The 15,557-nt window shown below is 41.1% G+C and overlaps 1 protein-coding gene across 1 annotated transcript in view; it reads left to right on the plus strand.

Annotated features, from left to right (window-relative positions):
• Nucleotides 1–15,557, plus strand: part of ALK (ALK receptor tyrosine kinase) — a 322,417-nt gene that overhangs the window by 224,695 nt on the left and 82,165 nt on the right. The window contains exon 6 of the mRNA XM_040611688.1: nucleotides 14,608–14,739. Within this exon, the coding sequence (XP_040467622.1) occupies nucleotides 14,608–14,739 (132 nt within the window). The remainder of the gene's footprint in view (nucleotides 1–14,607; nucleotides 14,740–15,557) is intronic.

The raw sequence follows: 15,557 nt of genomic DNA on the forward strand, positions 1-15,557 counted from the left end.
TTCCAGTTCCTGGATATCATTGAATTCTAGCCTAAATTTCAACTGACAGGACTTAGTTGGTATGATATAACGTTGAGTCAAATGCGGAAATTTCTACTCCATTGTGGTAGTATAATCAATGTTTCTTCTTTATCAGGAAAAATTAACCCAACATGTTTTTATTTTCTGAACAGAAAATTGCACTAATGTTGGGTGGGGGTTTTTTTGTTATATGTGCATTGTGTTTTAATAATTTTAAATACTCTTCTGCAAAAAAAATCTGTTGTTACTATTTCCTATACATAAACACACCCTTTTATCTCCATCTTTGATTTAAAGAAAGGTCCTTCTTGTGCAGCTCTAAATTGAGACAGAATTTCCTCTGAACTTGAACATATTTCCAGTTGCTTTTTTCCATTCTCCTTGGTTTAGAAGCAAACTTGAGCTGAATATCTCAGATAAAGATCAAGCTGTGTTTACGAGCTTTCCCCAAGGTGCACAGGTAATAGGAGTTTGCAGTCTGATGTTCCACAGTATGCCCTCTTTAAAAAAGGGAAAGAGAAGTACTCCCTCTTCCATAAATTGCTTTGCATGGAATAGTAAGAATATTATCATGTATCAGAATTATCTCGTGTATTAGAGTGATGTTTTTTAAATGTGACTAGAGCACAGTCACTGAGTTGCGCCTCTACCTTGCAGCACAACTGTATTGTGACTTTGCTCCTCTAGTCTTTAAGCAGGTCACAAGAGTCTGTAAGATGTTTTAATGCAACCCAGAGAGCAGCTGCCATTTCAAAATGTGAGAGGTTAACATAAAATCTTTGAATAGGTAAGAACTGTTGTTCTGGTCTCACCTGTCTGACTTTGAAATAAATTAGGGAGTACTTGCACATGCTGCTTCATCAGAGGATCAGGAGGGAAAGCGGTCTGAACAGATGGAGGCAATAACCTCTCCTGCCAGTGCAGCAGGGGGAGGATGTCTACCTGCAACCAAAGGGGCTTACCTGTACCACACCTACAAATAACTCTGGGATCTCGTTACTGTGGATCACAGTCCGGTTTAATTCATTGATGTTGACAACCGTGAGCTTGAAGTGCTGTTGCTATCACTAGAGCCTTGCACTGCCTGGGATTTGTGGAGGAAAATGCCTTCATCTTGTGAATTTGTGACTGTACAGTTGAAAATACTTGGGGTCTGTTGACTCATGGAGAGTAACATCTGTAGAAAAATGTAAGAGAGGGACTTTGCCATGTTTGCAGTAGCTGGGCTAAATACTTACAACAGATCTCAGGGCCCTTCTGTGGTGTTTTTTGCTGCAGTTTCTTCAAGCAGCAGATCTGTATTGTATCAAGTATGAGTATCAGCAGAACTCAGAGATGGGCATGTCCTGAAAGCACCTTTTTGGAGAAATAAATCACATTTTTAAAGCATCTCTCCACCTTCAAATGCATGTCCGCTAAAAAGAAGCTTTGGCCCAGACTTGGTGCTGGTAGGTTTCTATTACTATTTTCCACTACAATGAAAAGCAATTTCCACTTGAATTTTGGAAATCTGAGCAGTTATAATGGTATCAAGTACTCCAGTGACAAAGTCTGGAAGTAATTTTGGTCAGAAATTGAAAGTCTCTGTTCATAATCTCATCCTAAAACTGTATTAGATACTCAGTGCTTCACCTATGGAAAATTTAATAACTCACACAGCATCAAAAATTGTTTGACACCACTTGTACATTGCTGAGTGAAGTTAGTGATTTATAACATTGCATGTGAGATGTTTGTATCTAATTTACCGCATTAATCAGCGAATGCCAAATCTGTTTGCAGATTGCATGTGGATCAGTTTAATCTGTCACCTTAATTGTCAGTGAAATTTTTAACTTTGAGTATATGTTAACTGTTTTCCACCTGCTTCTCAGTGAGAAAGCAAGAGCAGCGTGATACCTCCATAGTGCTCATGTGAAACTCTTCAGGCTCCATGGCTGTTTTTCACTACTTTCCAAATCTGAGATTCCCTCAGTTAAATCTGTGTTTTGCTAATGTTTGCACATTTTAATGCATGCCAAACTGAGAGAATGCTGTCAGTCCTGTCAGTGCTAACATGGTAATAAGTTGTCGCTTTGGTGCACTGGCTGAGTGAGTAGATTTCAGGGGACAGGACCAAGCTGAAATGACCCAGGGCTTCCTCAGACAGATGCTGTGCTCGCATGTGGTAATGACTCAAGTGATTCTGTCATCCTCTGTGCTTCTGATTAGCATTTAGTGATACACTCGGTATAGCCTTTCTCTTGAGAGCCTCCATGTGTTACACAAGGGTAAGCAACATCTCCATTTTTATTCTAAGATTGTTAAAAATGCAACTTAGTGGGACAAAGCTATTCAAAATTCTGGTCAAATTTAGTGTTTTCACAAAAAAAAAAAAAAGGCAAGAAACTAAATTTTAACACCTTTTCCCTGGACTTTAGGGTGGGATTTTTTTTTTTTTTTTTGAAACTGTGTTAAAAGCCGTGAAGAAAAGATGAAATATCTGAAATGAAATACATTTTGAACAATAGCAAGTTACCTGGAGCTAACCAGTATTTTATTTCAGGTCAAATAAAATCTTTTGGAGTAATGCTGAGCAAACATTTTTCTCCTGCAGGGGACATTTTCATTTTAGATAGCTCTTAAAAATGAGATTATTTTTTTTCCTGTGCTAACAAAAATATTGCTATTCACATAGTGCTAGTTCTAAACAATCGTGAGGCCACATATCCCCCACAAAGTGCTCTTTCTTTATGTCATGGGCAGCGAGATGGTAGCTTGAAGAAGTAAAGAGACTCATCCAAGGTCACAGAGTAAGAGCCAATTTGGAAATCCTGACCATCAGATTCCGTATTTGATAGGCAGCATTTCTGAAGGTGATTTGCCAGCAGTTCAAGGCCGTTGCACATGCAGATGGAGCGGAGTAGCTCAAATGATTTGAAGTACCTCAAAAAATGATTCTGGGCTGCTGTGTTTTGCCTGTTTTGTGCTCGGTCCCTAGATATTTAATTCTTTCTTCATTTTGTTACATATTGGGTAAAGGATGCCAGGTTTTTTATTTCTACGAATACACTGGTTGAGCTGGTACGTCATGGTCTACCTGGAAGAGACCTAATGACTGCTGTGAGATACTTTCACTTCTACTTTTTGCTAGCAGAGACGAACAAAATTGTCCAGAGACCTTCCCAGCAGGATTGTCATTGGACTGAACGGGAGAGGGAGGTAAACCAGGCGTAGGATGGATAAGTTCTTGCAGCATGGAGAAAATTTTAACTGCTACCGACTGTGCTGAAACTGCTTCATGCACAGGGGGGCAATAACTTGGATTTCCTGCCCTGTCTTTGCCAGGCCTTGTTTTGCTTAGCTCTTCTACTGTTCTGTTGAAAACTTTTCAGAAAATGCAGTGGCTGTTGCCCATGAAGACACGGACACAGAGACCGCTAAGCTTTCTGCTGTGTAACCACCTGTGGGACAGTGGGTCATTGATTTTATCTGTAGGAGACGCTAGGGCAAGGCGCTTTTATCGTCTTTGTGATACCTCATTGACAGATTGTTTAAAATTGTATTGCTTCCTTAAAAGCAGTGGTAATTACCTGTGGGATGGGAAGGAAGGGTATGGTCAAAGTGGAGCTGAAAGCCTTTACTATAACTGCTGCCGCATTAGAGGCCTACTGCTGTTTGTCAAGAAATCCTGAAAAAGGAGGCAAGGCATTTTCCTGGTTTAAGTACAAATTCCAGGGCGGTTGGTTTTGCTGATAGTATTTCACTAAACTTTCTGAATATAGATTCCCTGTGCACTACAGGTTACGTTCCAGGCCTTGAGGTACTGCAGTGATGCGAGTAGCTGGCCAGTGACATCCATTATAGCTGGTGAGCTGCGTCCACATCCCATTAAGTTAAAGCCCCAGGAGGGCTGGAAGGCAAGAATTGTAACTGTTCTCTTTGTAAAAAAATGCGTAGTGGGTATCTAACACCTTTGCACTCGGTATAAGTTAACTATACCACGGAGAGGAATACGGAGCGGCCAGTGGATCACAGCAAAAACTAGAAAGAGTTTGTGTTCCCTAAGATGGCTGACCTCCCTAAGATGGCTGCCGCTCAGAGACAAGACTTGACGAAATGCATGCAAAAATTAAAGTTAATTTAATTTTTTAGATTTAGGTCTTTTAGATTGATGCTTCAGGATCAAGTGTAGACACATGTAAATGTAAAGTACCTTTTAGGTCTCTCCTAGTCCATTTTATGTCCAAAAGAAAGTTCTGTTGTTTCTTTTTTATTATTCTCTGTGTTCGTGCTGTTGGGCAAGTCCTGTGCAGTACAGCTTGTTAACTATAACCCTCTCCTAAGCTGATGGGGTTTTTTCCACCATCTCCTTTGAAATTTCACCACAATCCAGTGGATCTTTGGTGGAGGGTATACAGAATTTCATTATTTCCTTAAACTGGTTTATATTTCTCTTTTCTTAGTTCCTTACATGCCTAATTATTTTTTGATTCCAAATAAGTCAGAATACTATCCGTGTATGTCAGGGTATGGTTCTGTATGTCGTTTCCATGTGCTCTGTACCTCCTTCTGGACCTTTCCGTAATTATTCATGGTAGTGTACTACCCCTGTTTGCTACAAAACCAGACTAACCCCATTTACTTTGCAGTGGGACTAGCAACCCCTGTTTCATAGTCTCTTTTTATTACTTGTTTTGTACCCAAATGTTTGTTTGCTAGGTCTTGATGAAGAATGAACCGTAAGCTGTGTGTCCTCCTACTTCTCTATTTTGTATAATAATTGTTTGGCAGTCATAAGGGATTTAGTTATAAAGGATTTGTCTGCCAGGAAGAGATACATTTGCACTGTATGAATAGATTTATCTAAAGTCAACAAGGTGTTGCACTTTACTGAAACCTACCCATTTGGGAGAAGCATTTTACCTAAAAGTAGCAGTAGCAAATTTGTGAGAACTTAATAATATTGCTGACAATAGTTAAGAGATTAATTAATGGCCGACTGAATCAGCAAAATGAGGGGAACGGGGGTTGGAAGAACCTCGAAGGGGAGCTTGCACTCAACAAAAAGCCTGTCGAAAAAGTGGATATGTAGGGATATTTTAGGTTGGCGTAGATTTCATGGTGCCAAATTTGAAGATGAGAACTGTAAAAGAAATTACTGTTAGTTCTGAGTAGTTCTGTAAAATCTTCTGAGAGTTTGATTGCAGAGTCTGCTCAGGGAAGGATAAAGAACTTTAAAAAAATCCTAGAGTCATAGAGAGAAACGTGTCATAATATCATATAAATATCAATACAAACATATAGCAACTGTTTTATTAAGATTCCTATGACAGTATTAAAAATAATTTAAAAGCTATTTTAATATTATTTAACGTTTGCCTAGCTATTCTACTGTGGCTAAGAACCCACAGGCATCCCATCCTGGGGGCATGCTAGCTCTGAGTAATGATACTGGTCAACCCTTACAGTTCTCTCTGCACCTTAGCATATTTATATATATTTCTCAGTTTGGGAAAGAGATCTTGCATGGAAATCATTAACCAAAGTTTCTTTTAGCGTGCCACAAGACAGTAGAGAGACTGCCTGAAACCTGGGTGATTGCCTTGGAATTGTACTGTCACCCCTTCTTGTGTTTTTTTCCCCTAATATCTTCAGTACGTACCTTGGCTTACACAGAGATCATCACTGTGTTCTTCGCTGACATTGCGTGGTTTTTTTCTGTAAGCATTCCCAATTCATAAGTCTTCCATACGTTCCAGGGTTAGCAGAGATCCTCCAGCAGAGACACGGACCCCAGCAAGTAGTCCTTCTCAAGGCTTTTTTTTTGATGTTGAGGGCCACTGACCTTCAGCGGCTTTGCTCCTGGGATAATTTCATTCAAGTGTAGCAAGTCCTTGAAGCACAGCCTGATACGCCAGAGCAAGAACTGCTACTTCTCCATCCCTTTGGGCTGGCTTCAGAGCACCGAGATGTAGGCAGTTTTCAGTGCATTCAGCTGGAAGAGTCACCAGTGAGTCACGGCATCCACCAACATACTGAGGGGTGTGGGGAGGCAGGGTAACGCGGCAGTGTACCCTTCTGCTTCCCTAGAACTGGAAGCTGGATAGCCTTCGTCTGCATTAACTCCCTTCCAGTGGCAAACCTGTTATGTGTCAACAATACTATTGCTTTCCCTCGCAGCAAGCACTTGCGTGCAATTTCATTTTGCTTATGCTTTGAGTTTTTGAGGTATTGTTGCTCAGGTTTTGAATGAAGTGAAAATCAGCTTGGCAGCAATTTGTTGCACTTGCAGAACCACGGTTTCACAGAGGATGGCACAGTGGGGAGTGGCACAACATGAACCTGTCCTCTCCAGCAAGCTTCTGCTTCTACCTGGAACAACTATTGCTTTTCTACTGTGGGGCCACTGCTCTGCACAGTAAAGCATTTGGCTGGGCTGTGAGGATGCATCACTGCACCCTGCTGAAAGGGACCACATATGCATGCTTGTGATTGTGCTGATTTGTGATATTCCACCCATTTCCCCCAGCAACTGATCTGCAGTAAGGCCATAAACCTTAATTTAATACTGCTGACAGCGAAAGGAGAGATACTGCTTTAAACAGTTATAGAAGCAGAATTGCATTTTAGAAACTAAAAGCATGATTCCTATCTAAAATGATGTTTGAATACAATTAGGTGTCATACCTCTATTTGTGTTTTTCGTGGCTAGGCATACAAATATACCTCTGTTGACTGTTTTGGCAGTGCTGAAAGTGCATGACTGAGAGATTACTGAGTTACTGCTATTGCAGGGTTCAGAGAGAGGTTATAGCTGACCTGCATGGAATCAGCTCTTGAACCAAGCAATCTTCTCCAGGCTCTCCTTTTTGTGGCTTTTTTCTTGCATCTGGGCAATTTCAGTCCAACTGGTAGAGGTTGCAACAGCAGTCAGAGAGTTAGTCTGGTTTGGGGATTTTACAGTCTCATTTAAGTAAATGAAATTGTTTGATATGTACCTCAGTTTCCTCATTTTTGATGGTATTGATGTTTGGCTGTTTTTTTGGTGTTTTGTGGTGGTGGTGGTGGTGTTTTTAAGAATGGAGAATTGAAAAAAATCCACTGTGCATAGTGGCAGTGTTGGTTGGACTTGGAACTGCGGTACTTGAACAGGTGAATATAAAACTTACTTTAATAATTGAAAGTGGATTTGAACCAAGCCTTCTAAGAAGCAAAATATAGAAAATTTCACGTATTTCCTGTCTTATCAGCTCTTATAGTTTACCCAAGAGACATGCTTGAATTTTGGAAGCACTATTTTTATGTCCTTTCTCCAGTAGCGTTTTATTTCATATGGAGTTCTATGTCTGATGTTGAGTGGACCCATGTTAAATCTGCTCCTTTGGTTATAAATAAGTTTAGAGATCTTACCCAGCTGATGATTTTGTCAGCGTCTGCCACATGTGGCAAGCAGCATTCATCTTCCAGTGAGCTAGCAATCAGTCTGGCCAGTGTTTCCCGTGGGTGAGGTTGCTAGCTGATAAGGGCTGGTGTGTGAGCCTGTTCAGACCCAGGGAGGTCTGATGGGAATGGCAGAACTAATAATAGAGGCTGGAGCTTTTTATTTTCCCTCTCCAAGGTTTGTATTTTGCAAAATTCACGGGAAACCAGAGAAAATAATTTTGGTCTTTTTTCAACCAGTTGCTTTGTCTTACAAATATAGTAATCACTGCTTTTAGGAGAGGTGTGAAAGCTGGACAGGGAGTTGTTTAGTTTTGTTGTTGGTTCTTTTTTAATCTTACAAAGATGCAATGGTATCTGTGAGAAAAAGGAATCAAATAGCAAATGCAATCTGATATTGAAACAAGGGCAACAAAAAGCAGCCAAAAGAAATGAGATTTGGGATTTTAATAAAATTACTCTATCCCATTGTGTTGTTCTAAGTCAGGATGTTCATATTTAGGAAGGAAAACCTTAAAAATCTGCTGTGTGAGATGAAATTTAAAAAGAAGTCCTATGTCTGTGAATAGGTGTTTGGGAATAAGTGTTTTCCGTGTCTTTTGGCCCTTTTCAATTTTTGCAGATACTGCAGAATATGTAGGTATTGCACGCCTGGAAAATCACACTTCCTTTGTAAAATTCACTGCTGCTGTTTACTTGCTTACTGTTAATATTTGGATGTGCTGTTGGAGCTGCTTATTTATTGGTAAGCAAATCACAGGAAAAAAATACATATGTTACCATGAGCCCTAACAAAAACAAAAAAGCAAGTAGAGTTTGTGCAAGATGAATAGGAGAAAACACCATGTTATTTATTGCACTCAGCAATTATTTGCTGTCTCAGGAGCTATGAAGTTAAATATTAGATCCTCAGTCAACTTTCCTAATTGAAAAATGAGAAAGTGTGAAATATAGCTAACTTTCTTATTCCACATTCTTATTTCATTATAGGTTTAAGGAAGCTAGTTGTTGCTCTAAATTCAGGAAAACTACATGGCACCAACATAAATGTTGGAAAGTCATTCAATCAAAAAGTAGAAAAAGTAACTAGACCTGGTCAAAAGCCTTTCCCAGAGAACTCAGGGGACCTGGCTGGTCTGAATGCTGTACAGCTCCATAGAAAGTTCATATGACTGAAACGTGGCAGTGAACAAGTGCCGGCTTCTCGGGTGTGCAATGAAGCTTTCTTCGGTGTAAGCAATCGTACTGGCATTAGGCAAGGCTGAAGGAGCAGATGTTTTAAAATTTGTATGCTAAGCATAACATCCCTACTTTGAAACAGCAGCAGCAGAGAGGGGCAGCACATTAGAACTGAGCTGGCTGAATTACTGGGCGTGAGTGAATTCCAAACCAGCAAGTTTCCACTTGTGTTTCCTGCCCAACATTTTATCTTCATCTGAATTGATGTTTTCAGATTTCTTGGGTTTATGATAATATTGAGTTATGTCTAGAAACCTCCTAAGTCAGTACTTTCAATCCAGATTTGTTTTGAAACTTCTGTGAGAAATGGGGATTTCTTTTATTTTATGGTTAGATACATTTTGAAATGTTGACATTTTCTGTGAAATGAAAATTCTGTTTCCATGTGGTCTAATGAGCAAGATTTCTTGCCTTAGGAGTAGCTCACTATGGGAATGCCTCGCCCTTAGCATGCAGGGCAGGGTGTGCTCCCTCAATGGGAAGTTACTATCCTCTGTCCTGCCATCATCAAATATATGGCCCTGTTCATTTTATAGTGTAAATTATTCAAACTGCACTGAGAAGACAGAGTAAATAATTTCCTTACAGTTTTTCTGATGGCTGTTACCGTAATATCTTAGTTATCATCTTAGTTCCTTACAAATGTTAATGAAATGAACATCACAGAGCTCTGTGTGATGAGCTTATTCCCATTCTGTGTATAGGCAGTGAAATAAGAAGATTAAAGCCAATTTATGTAACTTGGAAAATGGGCAAGCTTTCAGGCATATGCAAACATGGGCTGCTTTTTCTGCCTGTATCAGGCAGTCTAATAAAAAGAGATCACCTCCTCCTACAAATGTGGCTTCACTTGCATCCTTAGGCAATGACAGTAACAGTAACAATGCTGTTACAAAGATTAAAGTCAGAAATTATGGAGTGTTGACTAATTTTGACTGCCTGGCCCGAGAAACCTGGAGTCCAATCTTTTTCCAAGTGTTTATTGAGGGCATTGTGTTTTCCAGGTATCTCTCTCACTGGTCTCATTTGCAGCTGCGACCACTTGACTTCTCCGCAGATCTGAATACGGGTGTCCTGGGGTGGGTGCCTGGAAATTGAGGGCAGTGTAGCTTGCTGTGAAAGTTTTAATTTCTGTCATCTGCCCTATATCATGTTGGGAGTTTAATGGCCGTTAGCCAAGGATGGCTTCAATTCTCTTAAACATGAACTCATTTTTCTCTTCTTTCACTTTCCTAACTTCTTTATTTCATACTTTCCAGCTTCTGTAATGGTGAAAACAGGGGTATTAATGACTCATATCAGTAGAAAATTCACTTTGTCCTGGAATATGGCTATCCTTAGCACCAAGTGAACCAAGCAGCTTTCAACTGCCTGCACTGCTAAAAGGCTGGAGGGCTGGAGATGAAGACTGAGGAAATGATGTGCCCATCAGAAATGGCAAGGCATAGAAAAATCAGTAATCACAGACTCCCCAGAATTCTTACTATCCTTTTATAGCTAGGCAGCAACTTTTCTTTTTCACGCAACCTTTAAATCTCCCATGTACTGTCTTTTTAAATATGTCTGAGTCAAAACCTTGAATTCAAACTAAAGGAGGAGCAGATAAAATTGAGAAGTTAATGAGAAACACTTCTGACAGATAGGCATTGTCAGTGAGGTTGCATAATCCCTGATTTTTAGTGGCATTTAGTGGCGTAACATTGGACTGCAGCACTAGCCAGTTAGAAGAATTTTTTAAGAAGTGTAATTAAATAGTAGGAAAGTGGGGTTTTTTTTGAGAGGTAGCACATACAGTGAGGTAAGCATGGTGGATTTCCATGGATAGGTATTTCTTACTATGTACAAGTAATTAAAACAAGTTTTTCACCTTGTGTATGTACAGGGTCTTGCCTTGAGATCCACTGGAGTCAATTGAGTTGTGCCCAGCCAGGTTCCTCAGGGATAGCTCAGAGAGCAGCTGCTTGTTGGTAGAATGTACGCAAGGGTGCACGTTCATCTCGGGTCTTTGTAATTTGTGTTTACCTTTTTGTGTAGAGTACAAATGACAGAGTTTTTGAACAACCACCAAGTAGTCTGCTCTTAAGCTCTTGTTTTAATATGTGCTGAATGGGAGGGCTTAACCTGACTGTATTGGTCCCAAAAGCTTTTGGTATCATTAAAAATTATGGCCCAAGAAGCTGAATGTAACATGTCGAGGTATAATTATGTTCAGCTTGATTAATCCTGCATGATAATTAGCAGCGTAGCCAGTTTGCAAGAAAAGGGATATCTTTGTGCATGCCTGGAAGAGTTTCAGTCTTCTGTCCCACCTGGCCAAGTGTGGTGGCAGTTGAAGGTTCCCATTGTGCAGTGTCTAAACATCACAGTCTCTCTGGCCACATTCCTCCGAGACAGATTCCCCAAAGCTTGCCGGCACACTTCGATTTCTCTGCTGGTCGAGGCAGGGGGTCAGAGAGAAGAGGCAACCGAAGTTGGAGAAAATCTGCTGAAAAGTGAAATGCATCCCCTTTGGCCCCACGGTCTGAGCAGCAAGCTGCTTGTCCTGCATTAGGCCAAGGCACATGATCTTCCCTTTTCCATCCTGCTCTGTGGAAACCAAGGCCGAAAGCGTGGGCAGTCCGCAGTCCGGGCTGTCATTTGTGGCCAGGGTCGCTGCCAAGGCTGAGCTGTGTTCAGAAGCAGGACCTATGAGGTACAAACTCAGCACTTGTTCCCCAAGGAGTTGTTTGTTTCTCCTTTCAATTTAGAGCCTGAAATGCCATTTGTTTAATGTTGCTGTTTAAATAATGATTTATAAGGCTGCAAGCCAGCCGTGGTACAGCTTAATGACTGCTATAATTTATGGATGCCACTGGCTACATAAACACTGCTGTAAATATAAAGGATGTCTCCCACAAATTTTACTTTGATACTTATTTGATACTATTCATTTTCCTTGCCTTACACATCTTCCCTGTGTGAGTTTAGGCCACTTCGCTCAGTGATCCAGGGCATTCTGGCTCACCTTGCCAGGAGTCATTAGGGCTGGGAAATGAAAAGATCAAATGTCTATTTTTGATACAAAGTATTTTAATTAAAAATTAAGCTTCCTTGAGCTTGGATGCAAACATCTGCATCAAGTGGCCCATTAAAAGGGTCATTTGTATTTGGGCTTTTTTGGTTATCTGTTTGTTTTACTGGTTAATCATCTCCTTTATCCAATTTGTTTTGCCTTTGTGCACATAGTAAGCAAGCAAACAGGAGACAGGAATAAAGCATGCATTGTCACAGAGCCCAGCCATTCCCCAGGCTGCAGCTTTGCTATTTGTGTTCTCTAACCTATACCAGGAGCATGTATATACACGTCTAATGCAAATCTGAGCTAATTCAAGCCCCGTCTCCACAGAGATGAATGAGCATGCAAATCTGCTGCTTTGTTTTGGAGGAAAAGCTCCCGGAATTGCTTGATGTCTAGTTGCAAATTACTACTTTATAACTACAGCCAGTTGACTTCAGGAGATTTGTGTTCCTGGGCTGCAGCAGTAACACCTGGGAAGACAGTAGGTGCTCTTGAATGCCTTGGTTCCATTATAATTAGTGTTAATTCAGTCATGTGCTTGGAAAACTGAGTGCCGTTATGAAGTTATAATGAACTGGGTAAACACAACAACTCCATTGCCTACAATAACCCATCCTCTGAATCTCTGCGTATGGTATCCCAGCAGCTGCTAGGATAAAACATGGACATTGCTGAAAAGATTGCGGATAAAAGTGTGGGGGACATGACTGGTAATAAACGTGGGGTTCAAAACCATCTGTGAGGAAATTAAGAGAGACAAAAGTAATTCTGAATCTGAGTAGGACTTAAAGATATTTTTTAAGTGTCATGATGTTACTGACCTGATGGAAGCGCTCTAGGACATGTCTCAACTTTTCTTTAGGTTGTACTTCCAGCAATATGGTGCCATACAGGTTCATTGCACACCCCTAAGAGAAGGGATCGCCTACGGAGTTACCAGGGTCCTCCTTACAGCTTTCTAGCGTCCATTTGCACAGACCTGAGCCCGCTGTGTCTGGCTTGTGGCACATGCAGAGCTTTGCATCGGACATAGGGAAAGCTCTCAGCAGTGTCCCTGGGAGTGTGTTTTTGCAAGGAGCACGACAAAGCCACAGAAGATACCTCCTCGTTGCCTTGAACCCTTACCAAGGGGCCCACAGAAATTGTCAGTAACTGGCTCTGAGTTACTTGATATATTTTTTCTGTAAAGCTCTCCTCTGCAGTCATGCCTTGACCCTGACTGAAATGCAAGGGCACTGTGCAGTCTCTATGCAGCAAGCCAGAATTGCTCTAAGGCAGTCAAAAAAATCAAGCTGACAACAACACAGGAGCACCCTTTTCAGGAGCTGGGGTCCTTTATTAAAAAGGTTTGGCATGTATTCCCCCCACTCCTGAATTGATTTGCGCCATAAAATAAGCTTGAAGAGAAATAGTGGTTGTTTTCCTACATGCTTCATTAATTTTTAGTTTTGGCAGGCAATATAAATAAAAGTATCAAGTGCACATCTAATTGAATCACCAGTGATTCCCAACTCCCTGTAGTACCAGAGAACATGATGTAGCTGTGCTGTTTAGCAAGCACGGATGAGTTAGGCAAACAATGGCTCAGTCTGCCCAGAGGCTTTGGTTTAATCTTGAGCATTTACCCATTTAATATGAGACAGGGCAGGAGTTGTTGCAGTGGGGAATTCACAGCACCGATCTCTTCATACTTCTAGGCTTTCCTTCTAGGAGTAGTGGCTGGAAGCAACATCTCTGCAGAGAGTCAGGATGGTTTTGGTGAATTGCACCTACACCCAGATTTTTGTGGAAGGAACTCTGGCATGTCCCAGACTTAGCCTTCTCCATACATACTGACTGTAGGGTGTTGCTGAACTAATTCCTGCCTCCTCCTTCAGGTGGCTGATCTAGAGCACATGTTTCTTAAAAAAAACCAAAACAACCCCACCCCACCCACCCCCCCAAAAAAACAAAAATCACCCTTATCTTAAGTATCTCACTTGGCCACAATCACAGGACTCGAGACAATTCCTGCAGTAAGGAAAATGATACCCATCAGTCTGGATGATCTCTGACTTCTCAGCTGTCAGGGAAATTAAGTGCCTCCAGAAAAGGACAACGCTAAGGGACAAGTACTCTGGATCATTTCTGAATGGATGATACTGGGCTCTAATTGTAATGTTCAGCAACCTCATTTCATAAGAGTTGGCTCCTTTCCACGCTGCTAGCTGCCTTTTGCTGCCTAATTTAGGTGAAATGAATTAGTGATTCTTGTATCTTGGTAGATATAGCCTGCTGTAGGCTCCCTGACTCAAGGGGAGGGGAGTGGGTATAGAAGAGAAAGAAAAGTAGAAGCCGAGAGCAGACTGTTAGCTGTCTTGCAGAGAGCATATGACTGTGTGGTACACCCAAGTCATAGGTAATACATAGGTAATTGACAGGAGGGCATGATGAAAGCTTGCGTTCCTTCCAGACCCTGTAGCCATGTTATTCCTGGGCTGGACAAAGAGGATATCAGTCTTCAGGACTGTCAGTCTAGCAGTAAATTTACACACAATTAAAAATCTATCATGTATATTGTGTTTTTTTCGAGAAGTACCACAGAGCAGGCTGCAGGATTTCAACCCTCTTTTTGAGGGTCAGAGATGCCTTCCAAGTTACTAGAAATGCCTGGGGAAATGAAATTCTCTGTCAGGTGGACCATTAGGTAGTTGAGAAGATTGAACAGGTCAAAGAAAATAAAATAATGACTTTATCAAGTAATTATTGGATTGAGGGGATTTCACAAGATGTTCTCACCTTCAGTGTTATCCAGGATCCCATGACCTGTTGGTTGAGAGGATGGCAATTCAGTAATCTGAAGTGGGTTTTGTTTTCTTTTTCTCTAGGATCTGCTTCTGGCTCAAAAATGGCTCTGGAGGGTTCCTTCAGCTGCTGGAATGGGACGGCCATCGGGCTGGGGCAGGCGTGTGACTTCATCAGGGACTGCGCCAAGGGAGAAGATGAGGGAGATATGTGCAGTGAGTAATCCAAAGCCCCAGGCTGCATCTTCCTTTTCCAAAAATATTGGTTGTTTTGAATTTTAATGCCTAAGACTTTAGCTCTAATAGACTAATTTGATACTATCAAAAGACCAGTATCCTCCATAACACATGCAGTTTCTCTGGATGTCTGCCTAGAGCAGACCATTTGATATGTTCCTGTACTCATCTGCATTAGTTCTGCAGCAGATTCTTAAGATGCTCTTAGCGCTTCATCTCTTCCAAACTCCTGATCAAAAAACCAAAGGAAGTACAGCCTGAATAGCTAGGTGCCTTACAGAATTACAAAATGTGTGGTTTGTTAAGAGGCTTTAATCAAAATGTAGCATAGCATGTGGCAGAAGGGAGAGGAAGGAGAAAACTTCTAAGATGAAAAATGAGAAGAGCCAGTAGCTTGCCTTTGACCAGCTCCTGTGTCTTGTACTCCCTCTTGTTTTCTATCCTCTCTTCAGCAGTCAGTAGTCTAATAACATACAGCAGAAGACAGATAGCAGCCTGAGTTTTCTGAAAACTTCCTGTGCCTGAATACTTTGTAATTGTGCTGTGTAACCTAGATACTTTAGGAACTTCCTTTAACCGTCTTGAAGATGCCTTACCTCTCTTCCTGTACCTCTGCATGTTCTACCTCCAGCATCTTCCCCTTTGCCAGTCTACAGACAGTTAGAAGTCAGTCGTATGGTTATCCGCATGGCAAATATATCAAGCAAAATAATCATCGAGAGTTCGTTTACTAGTTTAAAGTGTATGTGTCACAGCTGATCTAGCCTGTGGACTTTTGTTGACAGAGCTGTATTGAT

This window comes from Falco naumanni, chromosome 12 (assembly GCF_017639655.2).
Source record: "Falco naumanni isolate bFalNau1 chromosome 12, bFalNau1.pat, whole genome shotgun sequence".
Lineage (NCBI taxonomy): Eukaryota > Metazoa > Chordata > Aves > Falconiformes > Falconidae > Falco > Falco naumanni.